General features: G+C 37.6%; 2 protein-coding genes across 2 annotated transcripts in view; one reads left to right on the top strand and one right to left on the bottom strand.

Annotated features, from left to right (window-relative positions):
- Positions 1-455: 455 nt before the first annotated feature.
- On the top strand, positions 456-16,660 carry LOC139934458 (ankyrin repeat and SAM domain-containing protein 6-like). The gene is made up of 14 exons (XM_071928702.1): positions 456-582; positions 2,663-3,790; positions 4,995-5,039; positions 5,580-5,784; positions 6,999-7,102; positions 7,300-7,466; positions 7,819-8,062; positions 8,349-8,398; positions 9,306-9,467; positions 10,005-10,227; positions 10,815-10,926; positions 11,654-11,934; positions 12,831-12,898; positions 13,929-16,660. The coding sequence occupies exons 2-14, from the start codon at positions 3,061-3,063 to the stop codon at positions 14,103-14,105; spliced, it is 2,568 nt and encodes an 855-aa protein (XP_071784803.1). The 5' UTR covers positions 456-582; positions 2,663-3,060; the 3' UTR covers positions 14,106-16,660.
- Positions 16,661-16,812: 152 nt separating this feature from the next.
- The window catches only part of LOC139934457 (uncharacterized), a 53,014-nt gene continuing 46,000 nt past the window's right edge, over positions 16,813-23,826 (bottom strand). Inside the window, exons 49-55 of the mRNA XM_071928700.1 lie at positions 23,106-23,172; positions 22,345-22,424; positions 21,393-21,519; positions 20,209-20,250; positions 20,018-20,083; positions 19,496-19,556; positions 16,813-18,775 (exon numbers count right to left, since the gene is read on the bottom strand). Of these exons, the coding sequence (XP_071784801.1) occupies positions 18,765-18,775; positions 19,496-19,556; positions 20,018-20,083; positions 20,209-20,250; positions 21,393-21,519; positions 22,345-22,424; positions 23,106-23,172 (454 nt within the window). The 3' untranslated portion in view covers positions 16,813-18,764. The remainder of the gene's footprint in view (positions 18,776-19,495; positions 19,557-20,017; positions 20,084-20,208; positions 20,251-21,392; positions 21,520-22,344; positions 22,425-23,105; positions 23,173-23,826) is intronic.

Genomic DNA, 23,826 nt, shown 5'->3' on the forward strand with positions numbered 1-23,826 from the left:
ACCTAAGCTTAATTCCTATAAACAAATTATTATGTTTTTTTGTACTTGTCTTGGTCTGCTTTGAGGATCTTCGAACCGCGTTCCCAAAAAGGTCTTGCCTTTGACCGCCGGCTAGCGCTTCGGTTTTACATTTTTACAGTTAATATCCTCCTGCGACTTATAAATAGTTCTAGAGTTCACTGTGATCGATTGCCCAGTAATCCTTCTCATACCAGGTCTGCCACCTCGGCCTTTTCTGGGTGGGTGTTTAGAAACAAGAATCGATCGTTTTCAATAATCATTGATCAACAAAAGACTTGCACCCAGTCCCCTCCCAGCCAGCCCCCCCTGAACAAAGTTTCAGCGATTCTGTGACGTCATTCAAGCGGAAGCCGCAAGTATGACACCCAGGCTCGTAGACGTACGGTGGAGGCTGCAGTGGACAATGGAGATACAGGAACCTGGCTATGACTAAGTTTTGTCAAGAATTAGAAACACACAACATGGAGACTGCAAGTTTACAAAACAACGGCGAACTGAAGTGAAAGTTGTTTTGTTAGACATTCTTCGTGCGATCATTTGGTAGAATGTCCTTCGTTTAAGGTAAGTTCTATTTGAATAATACATTGTTACATTGAATTTTGATTAAATATTTGTAACATGATATTATCAGTGTTGCCACTGTTGGAACCAGTCGGACTAAACTTGACTGGTTTAGTTTTCTTTACTTTTTGCTGCTGTCAATTTACATGTATTTCATGAATTCCATTTCCATTTTCAATCAACAATGAAGTTTTTATCACTTTTGGTTTTTCAGACATCTGTATTGACAAGTGATGTATAATTATTTTATTTCTACAGTAACAGTTTCGGCGAAATATCACGTTCTTTGCTTTGGTCAATTTTGGCTCCTGCTTGACTGTTGTGAACTTGTGTTGGACTAAAAAAATCAACAGTAATAAGTTTATAGTTACTATATCCTCCTCTTACCAGTTTTCACACTATTATGCCTTTTTCTTTGAACTGGGAAAAAAATAATGATGCCATATATCAACTGATGCCCTAACTATCTTCATTTGTTAATATGAAGTATGCAAACATATATTAAAACTTGATGGACATTGAAATGTTCACACTACACACCGATCTTCGATGACTTCAACTGACCTCATTTGTTTTGAGTTTTTCCTGTTTTCACGGCAAACAAGGAAGTATGGTTTCCCGGTGAAGCCATATGGAAGAAACATCTGCAGTGACTACAAGTGTTCTTTGAGACTCTGTGTATAACTCTATAGCCAGCAGTTGTCTTCGTTTTATTCAAAATATTTTTAATGGAATTTTAAAAATTACCATGGTAATTTTCAAAAAATAACAAAAATAAATAATTTAATAAAAAGTGTGAATAATTATTGGCTTTCAAATCTGATTTTTTATTTATTTTTTTTATATTTTTTTCCTTAAAATTTATAATAAAGCGTATAAATAAACAGTGATTATTGAATCAACAAGCTGATGTTTAAATTTTAATATTTATTATAATATTGATATGAGGGTTAAAAAATAAAAATCTCCAAAAATATTAGAAAATGATATAAGGCACATGGCTTCTTTAAGCCTCTGTATTATTTTTTTTTCAGAATGCTCAGCAAAATATTCAGTCACATGATTTTATCATCATGAATTGTGAATTGATATAGTGTTTGATGAAACTTTTTGGGTGGGCAAATATTTTTATATGGCCTCAACATTATAACATATTTTTGTACCTTGTAGAAATGACTAAAATACCAAACTTTTTGCATTTACAAGTGCAAATAACCAGTGGAGCCTTACGTGTTTCTAAGTTTTGATCAAGGGGGAGGAGACTCTTTGCTTGGCAAATAAAACCACAATTTTTTTTATCTAGAGACTGTTTACATCGCTCACAGAGAGGTAAAAGATTTGCCATGATTTTAGGGACACCTCGAAAACAGGACCTCCTACGATACTAGTTAGTTGCCTTATAGTATACTGTAGTTGACAGATCAACATGAGGAATGATGATGTGGGGGGGGGGGAGTGGGGGTTGATAGTGAGGAGGTATTGTCAAGTGTCCTGACCAGGTTAAAACATTTAAGAATGGAGTCCTTAGGCTAGTGTTTATATCATTGGGACAATAAACTTAGGACCGGACTAGTCTGTCGGTCATGGTCGGTCTTATGTCTGTTGAAGAGATGTACATTGTAATTAAAAGTAGAACCAGAAACTGAGGCACCATATAACGACGCGGTATGTTAACTTTGATTTCCAGAAAACCCAGCCATAAAGGAAGCTCCAAAATAACGAAATGACCTTACAAAAAAGAAAATCGCCTACTGCCATGACTGGCTTCTCGATACATGTATGTCGAAAATGCAACATCACACACTTCAACTAATTATTTTTATGTTACAAACTGATTTTGAATGCTTTTTGGAGAAAACAGTAAAAAAAAACTTGTTGTTTGATTTTGTTTATTTTTTACTCGTTTTAGATACACATGGAACTTGCTCCATGTCTAATCTTTGTATTGTACGTTGTTATAGAACCTCCAATACATGTTCACATGCAACTTTGTACATGAGCATGAAATTAAACTGCAACTTTCTATAATTTTTGTCGGTTCAAAGTAATTTTATTTTTGAAACTTGTTTTCTCTTTTCAGATGATGGAGAATTTCTGCTGTACAGTGTGAACGAACATACATCGAGCACACAACAAGCATACATCCAGAGCAGACACACAATCTGTGTTACAGTCGTTGTGTGGACATTCTATACATCCTATTCGTCAACACTGTAAATAACACTCTGTTGACAGTTGTAAGTCCACATAGTGTTTCAATTCAAGTCTCTACATAATGTGGACCTCTTAAGTTCTCAGGTCCACACATGCAGCATTAAAACAAACCCACCCACATCAAGTACTTCAAGCAAATTGTCTAGACACATTCGTGAGTCGGCAAGATGACACTTACATGTACCACAAAAATATCCGCTTCCCTACCTCTATGAAAACAACAGGTCCACGGAGTTCGGATTCTACTGGTGCTTTATATCGGCAATGGTTGATTCATTAGATCTACAGCGGCAGTTATTTGCAGCATGTGAACATGGAGACCTGCCATCAGTGCAGGCGATACTCGATCAAGATGCGAGTGGGTGTGTGGACGCTGATGGAGGCGAGGGATACTCGCCTCTTCAGATCGCTGCTGGGAACGGTCATGAGGATATTGTACGAATTCTCCTCATGCGTGGCGCTTCTCTGGACCGCCAGAATCTATATGGTTGGACTGCACTCATGCAGGCAGCAAGTCATGGCCATACCAATATCGTTGCTCTTTTGTTGCAGAACAAAGCCGATCCCAACATCCGGAATAAGTTTGGGGCAACGGCTTTGACGACTGCCGCCCATTATGGACACGTTTCAATCACTAGACTTCTACTCGCGCTCGGTTTTATCGATATGAACGAAAACGATGGTGACATCACCGGACAGGCATTCACGCCACTCATGGCGGCCGCTATGAACGGACAAGAAATAATCGCGAATCTACTTTTTGAGAAGGGTGCAGATCAATTCCAAGTGCATCAACCGACAGGCTGGACACCATTAATGATGGCTTCTGTACGAGGGTTTTGCCATATGACAAAGATGTTGGTAGAAGGGAGAGGATGTGATCCTGATGTTACCAATATCCTCCATCGAACTGCTCTGGAAATCGCAATCCTTCAGAATCATGGAGAAGTTCAGGAGTATCTTGATCGTAAGACAACAAACAGACCAAAGCTTTGTAAGTCTCTTAGTTAGATTATGTTGTCATAAAATAATTAAGTCACTTTAGGCTCACTCACTCCGTAGACCCAAGACAGTATGTAAATCAACTTCACGCTGCTGAGCCAGTTCTATTGAGTAAAGCCGGGCTCATACTTCCTGCCATTGCAATAAAAATCTGACATCACAAATTTGCAACAAATAATTTGCATCAGTTGAATTGTGCTCAACTTTTGCGAAACATTGGCTGCGAAAACAGCCATTGTGACGTAAAAAATCGATTGGCATTTACATTCACAGGAAGTAGGAGCCCCGGGCTTTAAAACCCCTAGGAAGTTTCTGGGGTAATTTTAATCCGACTCTCACCCCATGGTCATGCAATGTTCTTGGGATAAATAAACACATAGTGTTTCTAAGCAAAAAGTTACTGGAGCAACATTGAAAACTTTATTGAATTTTGGCTTGTACATGTACTAAGTTTCTGCTATTTGTAAAGCAAGATTATCTGTGCTTAGCACATTTTTGTGCTTACAGGCTTTATGAAATTGAGCCCTTGTAGTCATCTCACAGAGTCACTTAAGCAGAAAGTAGTGCTGAAAGATTTGCTGCTAAGCAACAGAAAGCAGAATACCAGTCACAGATCTTATAATGTGAGATTCTAAAAACTTCTCTGGGCCTTGGTCTTTACTACTCTTTTCAAATTTTTATTGACATAAAACTTGTGCCTTAAAACACTTAAAAGGAAGGAGACCCTACATGTATATTCTAGGACTTCAATATGCCTTTGATCTTTTTTTAAAGGCAGTGGACACTATTGGTAATTGCTCAAAATAATTATTAGCATAAAACCTTTCTTGGTGATGAGTAATGGGGAGAGGTTGATAGTATAAAACATTGTTAGAAACAGCTCCCTCTGAAGTGGTGAAGTTTTCGAGAAAGAAGTAATTTTCCACGAATTTGATTTTGAGACCTCAAGTTTAGAACTTGAGGTCTCGAAATCAGGCATCTAAAAGCACGTAACTTTGTGTGATAAGGGTGTTTTTTCTTTCTTTATTCTCTCGCAACTTTGACGACCAATTGAGCTCAAATTTTCACAGTTTTTTTTTTTATGCATAATTTTTATGTTGAGATACACCAAGTGAGAAGACTGTTCTTTGACAACCACCAGTAGTGTCCACTGTCTGTAACAGTGTGTTAATTTTTTCCCTCTTTTTTTTTGACAGTAACGGATAACAGTAAACCAGCGATTATTGAAGCAACTGAATCAGGTAAGGTTGTTATTGTTTGTTCCTCATTGAAAAAGAACCTCATGAACACTGAGCTCGACCTCTCTCTGTGCCCTCTCTCTTGTACTTTGGACACGATGTTTGATGATATTTGGTGACATGCTTGAATGGCCCACTACACGTGAAGGGCTATCATCTCTCTTGTTACTCATGTGTATCGGAAGATAAATGAATCTCAGAATATAATTTTTGTAAGACGCAGGTGAAAAACGTGGCCTTTTTATAAGTCCCCATGCGTCCATAAAGTTGACTCACAATCGTGCCATTGATAAATGCACAAGCATTCATTATTTTTATCAAGTTAATACCATCACTGCCACAACACCACAAAACATCCACATCTTACCTGACTAACATTTATCTTGAGTAATTTTTATCGGAAGAACTCTGTTTAAATAAAATATGTATTTTTCAGTTTTGGTTTTGAATTGTGGAAAAGTGTGTACATGTACATGTAGGCAGGGAGTTTTCCTAGCTTGGTTTAATTTGAACTCTTTTGATATGTTTTTGATATTTTTTAAGGTGACATCAAACGTGTTCAACATATCCTAGATTCCAAGCCAAAACAGTGCAATAAGCTGTCACCAGAGGGCGCTACACCACTCATGATAGCAGCTATGATTGGAAGGGGCGACATTGCTGAGTTGTTGGTTCAACGAGGTGCTGATATAAACATGCAAGATGCTAAGAGTGGGTGGACGGCTCTAATGCAGGCTACATTCCATAGGTATTAAATAAACGATCTTATAGACTGGGTGCAGTGGCTTAGTGTTCTAGTACACTAGGCTCTATAGGGCTTGAATTTGGGATCAAAATCAACAAGACCGCTTGGTTCAGAATGAATACTGGACCAGGGGCCGATGTCACAAAGAGCCATGATTGTTCGTTACTGCAAGTCAATCAAGGTTGCTTAGTGATGTCACTATGGTAATACTGACATGTTGTCTTCCACAGACATATAATACCTATAGACCGACAGCACCTATGGAAATCAACGTCTGGATAGTGTAACTTGAACAGCACCCGACTATACCCAAACCATGGTTTTTATTGCATTCTAATAGGTTTTAGCAAGGAATTGGTAAAAGGGTGCTCAAATTTACTGGAAATTAGTGTCCACAGTGTTCACTTACAATGTATTTTGTAAATGACAAATTAAAAATAGGTTGTCCAATGCGACTGGTGGCTGTGCACTGTGCTATGAAAACGGCTATTGATTACCAGGGATGCAACCATGCTTTGTAAGCTGGCTCCAAATAGTCGACTAGCGTAGTACAACTATTGTAGAGTTCGAGCTACGGTAAAAGTTAGTCCTTGCACAAACTTGCCTGGTGTAAAGCTCTGACCAAAAGCACACATTTTCAAAATAGAACGCTTTGTAACTGTAGGAAAGGCATTATATAAATGGTGTTATAAAGGTTTTCTCGGTCAAATTCGGCAAATGAGCAGCCAATTTCATTTCCATGCATTCGAATTAAAGCTGTTTTGCCTCTCCAGTTGTTACTGCATTTCAAATTCAGAATTCGGGCCATTCAATTTCGTTTTGAGTAAAGTCAAATTCCTTTAGCACTATGTTCAATTTAGCGTATCGTCATTCTTTTTCGAGACACACACGCCTCAAGAAGCGACTGCGAATTTAAATGCTGCTTTGATGAATTGTTAAATGGAATGATTATTTTGTTAAATCGAATGATGCACCACTACATTTGACTATTCATAAAACAAAATCGAATTACCCTTTTGAGTAGCAATCAATTTTGCGCGAAATAGAATAGCTTGATGGTTAAATTGTCTGCTCATTTTCCGAAATTGGCCGAGAAAACATAAAATAGTTTGACAGTGCCAAAGCTGGAGCCCAGTCTGAAGTTGTATTTTAAAAAAGGGACTTACATATATATTTTTGCTGCATTAATCTCCTAAATGTTTTTGTTTTCATTACAGAAGGAAAGATTTAGTCAAGTTTCTTGTAGATGCAGGAGCAGATGTTAACATCCAGGCTAACGATGGCTGCAAGGCGTTAGATCTTGCTTTAGTTATTGTAATGAGTAAGTGCAATAGATCTTGCTTTAGTTATTGTAATGAGTAAGTGCAATGTTGGGCTTCTAAATTATCCTTGAAATTTCTGTTGATTTTTTTATGTGAATGCTGATAAATTTATTTATTAGTTATTCATTTGTTATTATTTTCTGGCAGGTACATGGAATGAAGCTTTAAAATTTACTTAACTTTTTTGTACTTTCAGATGACAATGACAAGGCAAACAATGAGTTGATTTCTCTCCTTGCTGCGGTTACCATGCCGACCAATGGTAATAAACCCAGTCAGGGTCACATGACTAAATCATCTACCTGGTCAGTCAAGACAAGTATGAGTCAACTGAGTCAAGACTCGCCAAGAAATGGTTTAAAGGTAAGAATGCTCATCTTGGTGTAGGGTATCGTGGCTGAGCAGATGAGATTACCAGACTCTGGTGTTTCTGTTCATCATTGTGGAAGTGCCGTGGCCGAGTTTAGGAGCAACGGACTCAAACTCTGGTGTTTCTGTTTTGCAGGGCGCGAATTCAAGAAACACTTGTTTCCTTAAGCATCCTTCTGATTGCATATAAAGCTGTAGGTCTTGTGGGTTGAGTATTGCATTAAAAAACCCTGTACACTGATTGTAAAGAGAAGGGGTTCTCCCTGGTGTATCATTTCTAACTACATGCACATAAGTCCGCCAGCTAGAAATCTTACCAATCATAATATGATTTTGTTTTCAACAGGCATGGTGGTCTCGTATGTCCAATCGCTTCCGCAACTTGAAACTTTCTCGCACTCTGAGGGCTGGTCTCTCCTCCACTCCTCTTACCCCCTTTGAAGATGAGAATCAACTGTCATCACCCACAGCAACGCTCAAGGTATCCCAAGATGCAATAGGAAAGGTAGCCCCCCAAGAGGATGATGGGAGAATACGAAGGAAGAGCAGTAGAGATCATGGGTCGGAGTTGAATAGGTCACGTAATAGTGGTAAGCAATTATTCACAATTTGAATGCAATCATTCACCATGTAACAGTGGTAAGCGTTTAATGCAATCATTCACCATCTTTTCACTAAGTCCCTGTACACCCACAGGATCGATAACTTAATGTTCTTACCGTTCGGACTTTTCGGACACTCTCTAAGTCCTAGTTGTTGTATCCTACTTGATATATTATCAGTGACAATCAACTAATTAAAGGTTTTGTGCTTTACCTTATAAATATCTGATCTTAACCTTAAAAGTCAAAAACTTTTGTGTTTTTTTACCTACAGTTGGCCGTGATAGTGGACTAGATTTAAGTATGCAGTCATCCCAATCTATTGTGAGTGTAGAAATATTTCTCCTTAGCGCCATTCATTCCTTGAGATCTTTAAAGCCTTCACAGGCACCTCTAAGTTGAACAAAATGTAATGAAATAAAAGATAAAATATTTAGGAAGGTTTCTATGACGTTTGTACAAAATAACACAAAAGTATTTTATCATGATCTTTACAAAATAAGACAATTGAGTTTTTACTCAAAATAAGACAATTCATTTTAAATGACATCTGCACAAAAGAAATATGAGTTTTTGACTTCTATATCGATTAGACAATAAAGTTTTATGACTTCTGTTCCGTGTAAGACAATAAAGTTTTTATGACATCTACACATAATAATACACTGGAGTTTTTAGGACCTCCAGGGGTCATTCCGTGTCAAATCACCCAATGGGTTAAACCCTACCCTCTTCAAATTTGCTCAAATTTGGGTAAAATTTCACCGAAGTTCGTTGCCGGGTCACATGATCCACAAGGTCAAATTCAAGGTCAAAGTAGAGGTCAAAAGGTTATCATACCTAAACATGTTCCTACAAAAAAAATAAAGACATATTTGGAAAGCTTACACAATTTCCTTTCCAAAGACACCAATTTCAACCAAAGGTTACCGATTTATGATCGTTTGAATGTCAGAGGTCAGGCGCATTTTGCCCAAAATCAACAAGAAAAAGCATGCCGTAGCGCGAAAACCGTTTATCGGATGGAGCTGAAATTTAAAATTTGAGCTTGTTGAGCCACGATTACCTCATAAACCATTTTTTGGGGTGATTTGACACGGAATGACCCCCAGTAGAAATATTTTTTTTATTTGTTATGACTTCTGCACAAAAAAAAAACTACACAGGAAATCCTACAGACAATTTGTTTTACCAATGCAAATAAAAATTACTTTTCAATTTGTTTTTCCAGTCGATCATGTCTCCAGCTTCCCAGCAACCCAATGATAAACTTTTACCTGTCGTCCCACCTTTCTTGCCGCCACCAAACTTTGAGCTGCATACCTCGGACCGTTCAAGGAGAACCCATCACTCTTCCTCCAAGCCTTCATTGATGCAACTGGCAAATGGACAGGTGAATATTACGTGGCAGTAGAATAATATTGGACAACTGTAGAATATTGGACAACTGTAGAGTATTGGAGAGCTGTAGAATATTGGACAGCTGTACATACATAGGACAACTGTAGAATATTGGACAACTGTAGCATAATATTGGACAGCTGTAGAATATTTGGCAATCCTGGGCAATGCTGGGCAACTGTAGAATATTGGACAACTGTAGCATAATATTGGGCAACTGTAGAATATCGGACAACTGAGTACAGAGTGTGGTTTTAACCCTAGCACATCAGTGAGCAGGGCCCAATTTCATAGAGCTGGTTAAGCAGAAAATAGTGCTTAAAAATGTGTCTGCAGAGCACCACTAAGCAGGATACCAATCATTGTATATTTGGAAGGCTGGTCACCTTCTTCTGGTACAAAAATCCCATTTTTTGTTTCTTTAGAATACTTGTATTCTGTGGAGTTTCTTTAATTTTCTATAAACCTTTGATCTCTTGACCTCTTACCCCTGGTTCCTGGTAATATTAACTTGGTTCGATCATTACAGGGCATTGGGTCATCAACGAGACCCCCAGGCAGGCCACCGACTAAGCTGATGTTCTCTCATCGTTCTGGTAGCAGCAGCGGGATCAGTCCTTCTAATTCAGCTCATTTCAGTAACACGGCGAGTCCTAACTCCTCTGCTGATGCTAATGCTATGAGTAAAGGTTTTGCGAATGCTAGAAGGACAACATTGAAGCTGAGGGAGGCTTCTGGAACATCCAAACTAAGTAAGTCTGATGTCAGATTACTAGTCTGGTTTTACTTTTTGAGTGACAAGCGGATTTGTATGCATTGTTGGAAAGCTCCACTTGAGGTATCGCCAAAAAACCAGAGCTGTAATGTCCACTCAGGAAGAATAATCCGTAAAGGGAGACTTTGGACTGCTAGGTGGCAGCAGACTTACATTGTACCAGGAAAATTTCCATTGTTTACGTAGTTCTGAGCATGCGCACATGACCAAGAACAATTGATTTTACCTGGTAAGTCTGCTGCCACCAAGCGTCCCAAAAGTCTTCCATTGGACTACACAATCTGTGAAACGTTTCGGACAGTAACGTTTCTGAGATTTAAATTTGGCGAGATAAAAACGGATATCTTTTTTCCATAACCACATTATTTTGAAGTGAAGTGTTTCTAAAAAATACTCTATTATATTGAAAAAACTGCTGTACTTCTAACCAAATAAGGTGTTGGCAATAATTTTAAAAGAGAAATTACAAAATAATACCTTCCTTTTAAGTAACCTGTACAGTCCCAAGTATCTGTATACTTCTATGCTTTTATTCAAAAGTTATCTTTTTATGTCTGTACAAAGGTTCCGTAGCTGAGCCATTGTTTACTCCAGTCTCCAACCATCAAGGAATCAATTCATCATCCAAACACCAACAAGAGAATGATAAACCAACAGCTGCAACCAAAAAAGCAAGGTAGGTTCAGAGTTGGTGAAGTTCACCAGAGGCGATCACTCACTATATGCGACATTTACAATTAGCCCGATGGATATAACCAGCTGAGGTTTGCCGTGATACCATGTGTAAAACCTCATCGAGTAGTGGTGGTTATGAGATGAACTGGCATGTTGTGGCCAAGCAGTCTAGTTCACCAGACTTTAGGTCTTGTGTTGTCAGCAGCAGAGTGTGGGTTTGAATCCTGGTTATGACACTTGTGCCTTGAGCAAGGCATTTAACAATAATTGCTGTTATTTCCCATTACAGAATTGGTTTTGCTAGCAAAAAGTTGCTGGCAGTGTAAGCACTAAATTGACAAACCTGTAGAAGTTTGAGATCGATCGGCCATCTGGCTCACGAGAGAATAGTGAAAAACTGATTACAAATTTTGCATTGCATCGATGCCCAAACAAAAATTAATAAAACGCTCACTGAGCGAACGCGAAATTAGATTATTTGTTTGTCATCAAATATGAAATTTCAGATCACAATATTTCAAAGGATGCTTTCTACTATCATCATCATAAGACTGTGTAAATTTTATGTAAATTTGTTTCATACCAGTCCAGTAATGTTCCTTTAATGCTGGTCAGAAATACTTTCTAGCAGCAACAATAAGGCATTGTGAACAATCTGCCTAAAGAGCTATCACATTAATTTTTGCAGATTTTTATTGTACGTATTCTTTCTTTTCTTCAATTTACAGATTGCCTCCACTCCCTGTCACCCCACCCAATGTGAATCCAGCCAGTGCAAGCTCCGCCTCCTCTACAATATCAGGCTCTTTAAGCCAGTCTAAGCCCCGCCCAGTCAGTGGGATGTCTCGTAGTACCTCACCCACCTTAACCCCATCTCCATCACCCACACCCAAGGTGGTGGGTGTGGTTGTCAAGGAGGGGTCGCATCATAGTCAGGTGAAAGGAGGAGGTCATCCGGCGCCAACCCTTCAGAAGAAGACAAGCTCAAGTAGCGGCATTAGTGAAGATGGTAAGTTGAAGCTGTACAGGTTCAACCCTCATACTGTCTGACCATTCATTATCAATCAATGTGTCAACCTGCAATGTGGTGAATACACAGTCAACCCTCCAACTGTTTGACCATCAATATTAATCTATGTGTCTAGCTGCCATGTGGTAAATACACACCACCCTCCTACTGTTTGACCATTCAATATCAGTCAATGTGTTGGCCTGCAATATGGAGAATACACAGTCAACCCTCCTACTGTTTGACCATTCAATATTATTCAATGTGCCGGCCTGCAAAGAATAAGTGCTTACAAGAAATTCCATGCATACGTTAAGTATATTTCATGGGTTAGCAGGAATAGTGGCTTGTGCATGTGCGTACTCCACATTACAAGGTATTTTTTGCTTACGCAGCTAGAGCAGAATTTTGGCGTTTGCAAAGTTAGCAGAGAAAAGTGATTGCAAGCACAGAATCTGTGTTAAGGATAGCCTTAAAGTTTGGGCCCAGATCTATTGAGTTTGCATTCCTAACATGTACAACCTTTTGTCAACCTTTTTCCCCCGGCTACACTGTGAGAATGACCCCTCACACTGGGGAAATGGACCCTTCCCATGAAACATGCTAATCACATTCACGCATGCATACAGACCCTGTTGGTTGGCAAACGCCATAGAGTTGTGCACTAAGCAGATGCGCAATGGCGTCTGCGTCACGCACCCATTAGCCATGTACAAAACAGCGCGATGTTCCCTAATTCTGCCAACCAAAACGTTAGTGCGAACGCGCTATGTGCAATTTACATATTTCATGGGAAGGGTCTATTGTATTGGGTTCCTGTGATGTGAGTCGACTGCAGTGTGTATGTTGTTATAGAGTAAATCAAGGCCTTATTATGAATTTGGTTTTCTTTTCAGATGAGCTTTCGGCGTTACTTCGGAAGTTGTCCTTGGAGAAATATGCTCCGATATTTGAAGAACAGGAGGTAAGACATTTCATTGACTCGGAATTTTGTCTGATTATCTCTAAGAAAATCATGTGAAAACAGAAATGTGACTGTTTTGCCTTTGAGGAACTGGTAAATGGTAAGTTTCTGTATGTGTCATGGCCCTTTACATGTAGTTGATGGTCAATGTCCTCTTCCAGGGGGAGAAAACGGTAAAGAATCCTTCCTCCATTTCTTGGTTGTAGGAATTATGAATGAGGGAAGTAACAACAACTAAAGATGCAAAATTTGTTTTAATTTTGTTTAAGTCTGTTTGCCATGTTGTTGTTGTTGTTGTTTTTGTTTGTTTGTTTTTTTGCCTAGCTAATTATTAGGCCTGGGCGAATTATTCGAATATCCGGTTAATGGCGAATAGGTTTTCCTATCCGTAACCGCGAATGCCTTTTTTTTCTTAACCGGATATCCGCATAGGGCGCGAATACCTATTTACAAACCGGATAATTCTGTAATTACAACCGAGTAACCGGATATTCTTTAATATCCGAATATCCGCGGACGTCGGGCGACAACTGATATGAATGTTTTGTCTGAATCCTTATGAAACTTCTATTAAGACAGCATAAAACAGCATATATTAAGTATTTAATTATGCTCACCTCCGTGAAGAGTTAAAACAATGACATTTCTGACGTAATTTGTTCAAAGATTACAAAAGTTTCCTTCACGTAGAGTCAATCACGATCAAAAGAAAAAGCAAATCGCCATCTTTAAATTAGATCCGGTCATTTTTATGAATGAACCGAGTGACACTGTCTAAAACTAATATCAATCCGCCCAAAAGATCTCATTCACAAACAAACAGCGCCCTCTAGCGGCAAAAAAAACAATTTTTTTTTTTAAACAGCGCCCTCTAGCGGCGAAAAAACTATTCGAATATCCGGTTAATTTCGGATAGTTGGCCAGCGGTATCTGAATAACAAAATTTCACTATTCGCCCAGCACTACTAATTATCTTAACAGCCCTGTCAACCCAGCACTGATTTCTTTATTTTTGTTTATCCGACTATAGGTGGATATGGAAGCATTTTTGAGTTTGAATGAATCGGATCTAAAGGAGATGGGTATAGCAAGCACTGAGCCACTTCAGCAGATACTCGGTGCTATCACAGAGCTAAAGGATGGCAAATATATCAAGAAATACTCCCTCCCTGATGCGACTATGGTGGGATACAGCATGGCTAAATAAACCAAGGTACTATCACAGAACTAAAGGATGGCAAATATATCAAGAAATACTCCCTCCCTGATGCGACTATGGTGGGATACAGCATCGCTAAATAAACCAAGGTATTATCACAGAACTATAAGATGGCAAATATATCAAGAAATACTCCCTCCCTGATGCGACTATGGTGGGATATAATGTAGCATGGATAAATAAACCAAGGTACTATCACAGAACTATAAGATGGCAAATATATCAAGAAATACTCCCTCCCTGATGCGACTATGGTGGGATATAATGTAGCATGGATAAATAAACCAAGGTACTATCACAGAACTATAAGATGGCAAATATATCAAGAAATACTCCCTCCCTGATGCGACTATGGTGGGATATAATGTAGCATGGATAAATTAACCAAGGTACTATCACAGAAGTATAAGATGGCAAATATATTCCTTCTAGAAATGTATGTTCCAAATCTAAGTCTCTCCTTGCATGCCTTGTCACTTCTACCCTTTTTGTGGAGGTCAGTCATTTGATGTACATGTAGTGTGGAATGGCATACATGAGTGGGTTAAAAAGCGGTCACAGTTGGGCTAGTCAGAAGCCATATGAACTGATAGGCCTGTTTCATACTGCTTGCGAATGTGAAAGAATTTTGATGTTACATGGCTGTTTTCGCAGCGAATGTTTCGCAGGAGTTGAGCACATGTCAACTGATGCGAACTATTCGTTGCAAATTTGTGACATCTTAATTCAGATGGCAATCACATTCGCAGGAAGTGTATGAACCAGGCTTTACCTGCTGTGTAGCCAGGAATCACATCTAAGTTTACGATACATCCTGTTTGTGCACAACTCTATAGTTTGCAAACCAATAGTGTCTGTACACATACATTTACATGAATGCATTAAGCATACAGTATTTCAAGGCAATGACTTAATGCTACGAGTGTTTTCTTATGCTGCAACACTTCTTACTTACATGTACATGTATGTATTTATTTTTATTTATTGTTTTTACCTGTTTACAATTAACTGATAAATTACTAATCAGACAGCATTATTCTACCATTACAAGGCCTTGAAGGCAGTGGACACTATTGGTAATTACTCAAAATAATTATTGGCATAAAACCTTTCTTGGTGACGAGTATTGGGGAGAGGTTGATGGTATAAAACATTGTGAGTGCCATAGTTTTCGAGAAAGAAGTAATTTACCACGAATTTGATTTCGAGACCTCAGATTTAGAACTTGAGGTCTCGAAATCAACTATCTAAACGCACACAACTTCGTGTGACAAGGGTTTATTTTTCTTTCATTATTATCTTGCAACTTCGACGACCGATTCAGCTCAAATTTTAACAGGTTTGTTATTTTATGCATGTTTAGATACACCAAGTGAGAAGACTGGTCTTGAACAATTACCAATAGTTTCCACTGTCTTTAACATGTTTAAACTTCATTGTTTTATTTCCTCCCTCTACTACTAAGGCTTTTTGAATCCTGTTTAAACTTCCACTTGAGTGGGATTTGAACCTGTAACCCCAGCAGTGTTGTACTTTTTTTTAGGGGCTACTTTAAACTTTATGCAAGTTGTATTCACATTGTTTTATTAATGACTAAAGAATAACCTTGATACATTTTATCGGGCATTACCAAAATTCATATATAAATTGCATCTAATGTACCTGTATGTAATACAGGTACATCTAATGTACCTGTATGTACCTGTATGTAATACAGGTACATACATGTATGTATGATTGAATGTATACAGTCGATTCTTGTCAACAGAGATTACCAGAACTGGCCGAATAGTCTCTTTATACATGAAACAGGAATGCGTGTTAAGAGGGCAGCAAAACAAAGAATCACAAAGCAGTAATGGGATTAAAGAATTCACAGGGTTGGTAGACTTATACAATGTACAGACTTTTCACCAGTTAGTCATCACTCAACCAACCTCTTGGTTTTATACAGTGAAGAACCAATGTGGACACAAAGACATGTAGGCCTAAGGATCTAGCTACCCTACACTATTCACCCTACACACAAGGGAACCCTCATCTAGTGACGTCAATACAAAAAGCGCACAATTTCAAAATCACGGACAGAGTGTTCAGCACTGTATGAAGACATAGCTCAAGAGATTTTGATTGATTTCAAAAAGTGTAACTTCATTATGTGTCACAATCTCTTTGACTGAATGATTCGTTTAAAAATAAATCACTCCGCGTTTTGACTAATCAAGTATCTTCTTGAAGTTTTAGAATCTCGGATGAAAGAAAGAATCATTGCTTTTGGATTATTTGACCTTGTTCATGTTGTTACTAGTTAATTTAATGTTGTTCCTAAAACAACCATGTTGTACTGGCAGGACATGTTCACTTCCAGCTGAAATTCTTCATATCTTTTATATTGTTGTACATTAATTGTTTATTAATGTTTTGTATTATAAATTATTCCTGCTGTACATGTTATGTAGGTACTTCATTAGAAATTTATATATTTTTAAAGTCTTTTTCTACCTCTGAAGAGATTGTATTCTCTTGTGATAGCACAAAGTAAATTGTTTTCTGCAGATTTTTATGCTTTTTTATTCATAAGTTATCAGTAGATTTTTATTATTCGGACAATAATCCTGTGCCTTATTTAATACTGAATAGTGAAAGATTCTAAACTTCATCTCATACAATACTGGACAAATTTCCAAGACATCAAAACTGTTAACAGTCACTGGTTTATTTCTTGAATAAAATTTGTATGAGAAAAAAACATTCAAGGTTTACCTCTTGTGTTTCTTTTGAGGAAATGCCCCAAAGACAGTTATTCTTTAAAATCATTCAACACAAACCTTTTGTATTACTGAAAAAAATAAAATACCCAATGGCTTATCCTCTCAAAATTGTCCTCTAACTCTTACCCTAACACTAAATATTTACTTCTTATACTTCTTAACCCCAACCCTTACCATATAAACCTCACCATCAAGCCCTGCCCTTTGTATTTGTAACCCTTAATTTCAAACCCTTTTCTTAGCCATAGATCTAATCCTTGATTCTTAACCCTAGCCCTAACGCTTGTGATTCTTGGTTACCCCTAAAAATGCTTAACCCTATGTTCAACCCTAACCCTAGTAAACCTTAGTCTTGTGGTTCATGACCCTAACCCTGATACACTATATGATTCTGAACCCCAACCCTCATGCTAACCCCTTCTAACACTAACCCCAACCCCTTGTATTGTGACCCTGACCCTCGGGCTTAACCCCTTGTTACCAAAACATATTCACCCTAACCCTAACCTCCACTTTTATCCCTTGTAACCCTAACCTTCATGCTTACATGTACCTCTTCTAACCTTAACGATTACCCCTTGTAACCCTAACCCTCCACAAGTTTCTTTTGTGAACACTCAAGTTGAGTTTCTTTTTGGAAAACACCCATGGTTCCTTTTGATACTTCTGCGTTTTTTGTTTGTTTGGGGAGGGCGGAGGGGGGGGGGGGGGGGTGGAAACAACACTCAAAACAGTCTGATATCATTAAACAATGTTGTGTATCTTTTTAATGAAAAATACCCGTTAAAAACTTATTTAGTATTACTAAGGATATGTTGTGTTACTTCAGTTTACAGTTTGACAAATATAAAGTTTAATGAAATCACTTTTTTTCTTCTTACACTTAAAAAAAAACTCCTCTAAAAAAAACATTGATTAAATTTAACTACCAGGCAATCCGAAATTACACAGATTCTACACAAATAGTCCTCACTACACACCCCCCCCCCCCAAAAAAACCCAAAGGTTTTAAATAAATCCAAAATTACAAAGCCATGCAACTACAGATTTTTACATCTACTGTTCTGTATTTCTACTGGTATTTGTGATAAAAAACAGCAAAACAAATGTTTGTGTTTGGTGTAATTAAAATAATAGAACAGAGAGTTAAATGATTTTGACAGCATAAAATATGATATAAACTTAAATGAAATAATGTAAACAAATCAATCAATTTGTAAACAAAACAGTCACACTTTTTTTTTCTCTAGTTCTTTTTAAATATAGAATCTAAAATGTGTACATACTTTTCAAAGAGCTACAAACATAATAAATATAATTGTCTAATTTGGAGTCTGTTACTTTATACACTCATTCTGCTCTCTTGGTTGGTAATCAGTTTACAATCAGCTAATTCTATTTTCTCTTCAATAATTAGGGAATAATAGTGCGAGGACTCGGTCTTCACTGCGTTTGAATGACCAGGTTGGTGGCTGGCGCTGTTAACGGACCGAGCCGGAGGCAAGGTCCGTTAACAGCGCCCACCACCAACCAAGGTCATTACCACGCAGTGAAGACCAGGTCTGAACACTGTTATTCCCATTAATAAATAAGACGAGGGTGTTTTTTCTTTCATTAATATCTTGCAACTTCGACTTGTTATGCATGTTGAGATACACCAACCGGGAAGACAATTACCAATAGTGTCCAGTGTCTTTAACTCGCTGCAAGAAGTTACATAGTCACAATGCACAGCTCGAAAAGGCCCAATCCGCATAGCTTGCCAGGTGTGTCTTGGGAACAGATAATATCTATGACGAAGAAGATCTGATGCCCGGTGGTAGGTTTCAAAGTTGTAACAAATCTTCAAACCCTTTTTCCTCTTTTGTCGCACAGATTAAGGGACATCTGTAATTGAGAAGGTACAAATTATGAAACAAAGAATTTTCTGTTAAAAACCTAATCAGATTTGAAAACTAAATTATTGGAAATATTATTACACTACAGTAGTTGGAAAATGTGACACTTCTGTCAGTGTCTTAATATTCAATGAGACTCAAGGCTGAGTTGAATATGGCACGAGATATTCTTCAGTATTCCATGAAAGCAAGGGCAATTTATTTCCGCGCAAAATTGATGTGTAGCTTAAACAGTGCATTATAACAGGGTTTGATACGGGACCGTACAATATAGGTTCATATGGGACTCTTGTTTCTTACAATTAACCAGTCAAAATTGAAAATTGCTTGGTCATAATGCCGCCATCTTAGTGATAAAACAACCGTGAAACAATGGAAAATGCACATCTTTGTACACGCAGCGTACAGAACAAGCCAATGAGCACCCTTCTTTTGACCTCGAGTCCAGAGTGCCTTAAGCCCGGTTCATACTTCATGCGAATGCGAAGCGAATTTGACGTGAGTTTGATGTCACAACTCTCCTTTCACAGCGATATTCGCAAGTGAGTTGAGAAGAGTTGAACTGCTGTGAATTATTCGGTGCGAATTTGTCAACATTTGCTTCGTATTCGCATTCGCAGGAAGTATGAACCGGGCTTATCTCACATGACATCATATGCATAAGGTCTAAGATCACAAGAATTATAGAGTAATAAAATAAGAGACTTACAGGTTGGTGGAGGTCTCGGTGCTTGCATTCGCATTCTTCTCATTGGCATACCATTTGGTGTCTGTTGAGAAAATAGCATCACAATTACATGTATCATGTTCATAGATTATTCTTTATAATAAAAACTTGCTTTAAAAAGAGTCATTTGGTTGGTGTTAATATTAATACTAATAATATTAAAGACTTGTTTTGCGCACATATCCACCCTGCTGAGTGTTCAATCCATCCTGCTGGGTGTTCAAGGCGCAGTCAAACCCCAAAACAAACGAAAGAAAACACACACAACAAAATTAGTCCTTGAAAACCTGTGACATACATGTAAGATAAGTTTTTAGAAGAGATTTGAGTTTTGTGGTACAAAGACAAGATCTAAGATTAAGTGTTAGAGTTCCATATGCGTGGCACGGCTGATGTTGTTGAAGTCTGGCTAAGTAATCATAAACAAAATATTTGCATCACTTCACAGATGGTTTTACAAATATTTTACTATGTCTTGTTAAAAAAATTAAAATATTTACTTACAATTGAAACTCGTTCCACTTTTGAGAATTCCACTTCAAGGTCTTGCTTTAATACAGCAGCCCGAACCTGTAATTATAATAATCTAATTAATTACAAGTTGTTATACAAGCAGGAAAAAACATTGCTCATAAAAAGACTTATAGGAAAATGTAGTTAAAAAATGAAGGCGACGATTGATGTAGAATACTTACCTCTCTGCTACCAAGGCCATGAAACAGGAAAATAAACACACCCTGTAAAGAGAAGCAAAAGAAAACCTTTCATTTTCATCTAAGTAAATAAAAAAAAAAAAAAAAAAAAAAAAAAAAATAGTTTATAGTCTGATGTTAATAGATCTTGTCTTTGTACCAGTAATTTCCAATCTCTTCTCAAAACCTATCTTATGTCACAGGTTTTCAAGGACTAATTGTGTTGTGTCTGTTTTTTTTTCTTTTTGTTTTTTTTTGGTTTTACTGCGCCATTAACACCCAGAAGGGTGGATATGTGCGCATTACAAGTCTTTATTATTATTATTAGTAGAAGTATCTGTTATTCATTTGGTGTCTTTGTAACAAAGTGTCCCCATGGTTGTGGCTGTGCACAAATGCAAGACTGGAGAACACCAAACTAAAACTTGTATAGACCTTTGCAAATACCATTGTGCAAGCGCAAACTGTCGAGTGAGGTGCATGATGATCTAGCTAGTGATCAAATTTGATAGCTTGCTAGACCAATATGCACCTCATTCCACGTCTATTGTGCGCGTACCGAGTATTTGCGATAAGGCCTATGACCAACTAGTCCAAACCACGATACAGCGCCCTCTATATCCACCAAGAAAAGCGTATAAAAGGCAGTTCAGCATTGGACATGTTCACCAGTCTGAAGAAGCTCTTAGCTTAGGAGTGAAACGTAACTAACTAAAATATAATGTAAGTAACATCTACATTATTTGGGGAATTTGAAAAACGAACCTCTTAAAGGGAAGGTACACGTTTGGTAGTTACTCAAAACAAATATTAACTTAAAAACTGACTTGGTAACGAGCATTGGAGAGCTGTTGATAATATAAAACATTGTGGGAAACGACTCCCTCTGAAGTAACGTAGTTTTTGAGAAAGAGGTAATTTCTCACTAAAATAATAAAATACTTCTAGCTAGAAGTCTTTTATTCTTATCTGAAAGCACACAAATTCGTCCAACAAGGGTGATTTTTCTTTCATCATTTTCTCACAACTTACAAATGAGCCTAAATTTTCACAGGCTTGTTATTTTATGGTTATGATGGGATACACCAAGTGAGAAGACTGGTCTTTGACAATTGCCAAACGTGTACCCTCCCTTCAACTCATGATTATCAACTTATCAACTAATTTATTGACAAACTCAAACTGACCTGGAGTGAGTTCAGCACAGTGAAGCAGTAAGCTAACTCCACGATGTCATAGTTGACTTGAAGGATAGCAAAGACCCAGGAGATACCTAGGAATGGCAGTAGGATCGCTGAAGCACGGAGACTGGAACTAGAAAATAATAAAGTGACATTTATTTACTCATAACCAAACACTTGAAAGGCAAAGATTTACTTTGGTTTTCAGAAAGAAAGAAAAACATGTTTTAATCCTATGTAAGTGTACACAATAAAACTAACTTGTGAAACTTCCATTTAAAAAGGTGGTAGCAATTTTGAAATTTCACTGAAAGTCTGGCGCGGTTTTCCCACTTTTTGTCCAAGAATAATTCGTAATTGAATGACACAATCTGAGAAACAGTACATGCATGAAACATGAAACATTAAATTGTCATGACCGGGACTCCAACCCACTCTCTGGTGATCAGGAACACGAGAGCTTGAGTCCGGTGCGCTTAAAGGAACACGCTGCCTTGGATCGGTCGAGTTGGTCTTTGAAAAGCGTTTGTAACCGTTTGTTATAAAATGCATCTTTCTGGTTAGAAAGATGTTTTAAAAGTAGAATACAATGATCCACACAAGTATCACTCGAAATTGCATGGTTTTCCTTTTACTTTTAAATGGCCGACCGTGTTTGTCGACAAGGTAAAAGGAAAACCACGCAATTTCAAGTGATACTTGTGTGGATCATTATATTCTACTTTTAAAATATCTTTCTAATCATATGCATTCTATAAAAAATGGTTACATACGCTTTTCACAGACCAACTTGACCGATCCAAGGCAACGTGTTCCTTAAACCGCTTAGCCATGACATGGCATATATTCAAAGCTTGATAAAGTTTGGTTTACAGTATATGAAATTAGTTAACTAAAAGTTCGCAAAGATGTAACCATGCATTCTTTCCAAGATTTACTAGATGTCATCTAATCTTACCTGTGAAATTTTGTCTTTTCGTACATGTCAGACAACTGTTGGGTGTTTTTCCATACAATGTAAAGGATCCATAAATTCACCTACATGTACAAACATGACAAACAATAAAAATAAAAATGTTTTAAAACTCAGATCAAATTATTCCACTCTTTCATTTTACAAGGAAACCAACGTTTTGTTAAATACAAAATGTATAGACATGATAGATTTGAAGTTCTAACGTAGCAAATTTAGAAGCATTTTGTGTCTAATGAATAAACAGGTTATGGATGGAAAATCAACTACTCTGTTTATTTGTGCTGAGTGGACACTATTGGTAATTGTCACAGACCAGTCTTCCTACTTGGTGTATCTCAACATACATGTATGCATAAAATAACCAACCTGTGAAAATATTAGCTCAATCAGTCGCCCAAGTTGCGAGACCATAATGAAAGAAAAATAACCCTTGTCGCACGAAGTTGTGTGCTCTCAGATGATTGATTTCGAGCCCTAAAATTCTAAATCTGAGGTCTCAAAATCAAATTTGTGGAAAAATACTTCTTTCTCAAAAACTATGTCACTTCAGAGGGAGCAGTTTCTCACAATGTTTTATATTATCAACCTCTCCCCATTACTCGTTTCCAAGTAAGGTTTTATTCTATAATTTTTTTGAGTAATTACCAATAGTGTCCACTGCCTTTAAACTACAAGAAACTTTGCCATGGTAGTAGTTAAAATGTTGTAGCTGAATTAGTGCAATAATCTGACACTATACTTACCAGTGTAATGAAAATACAGGGTCCAACGAACATCCACACAGCTCCATTGTCAATAGACACCCAGCATCTAAAACAATCAACAAACAAATAAAATGGAGTTCTTTTATTTGTTTAAAGCCTGGTTCTCATACTTCCTACTCCCTACGAATGTAATACAATGGTTGAGTCACATGGCTGTTTTCACTGCAAATGTTTCGCAGGAGTTGAGCACATTTCAACTACATGTATTGCGAATTATTTGCAGCAAAATTTGTGATGTCAAAATTGGTATCTCATTCGTACTCCCATTCGCAGAAATTAAAAACCAGGCTTAAGAGTCCCATCCCTACCTCCTGTGAAAATTGGTCATCGAAGTAAAAAAAAATGTAGAAAGAATGTTTAGGTTCATATCACTTTCTGTTAACTAGGGATCAACCAATCATACACTAGTGATTAGAGTTTGCTTGAAGATAAACAAGTATGGACTAAATTGACGCAAAGAATTGTTATCAAGCAAGATGACTCCAGCCGATCTCATAATTTGGGGGGCTAATCGTCCTTACTCGCAGCTAGAGCTGAATTGCAAAGGACGCGGCTACAACTTGTTCGAGAAACAGGCATGCAAGGGCGCATTCAGCTGTCAGCCACATCAACCCATTATGACCACGGAGCACAGCCAAGATCGAAAGCATTTGATTTTTTCCTGAGGGAGGAAAACCGGATAGTCTGGAAAACCCTCGTG

The sequence above is a fragment of the Asterias amurensis genome, chromosome 3, assembly GCF_032118995.1.
Source record: "Asterias amurensis chromosome 3, ASM3211899v1".
Taxonomy (NCBI): domain Eukaryota; kingdom Metazoa; phylum Echinodermata; class Asteroidea; order Forcipulatida; family Asteriidae; genus Asterias; species Asterias amurensis.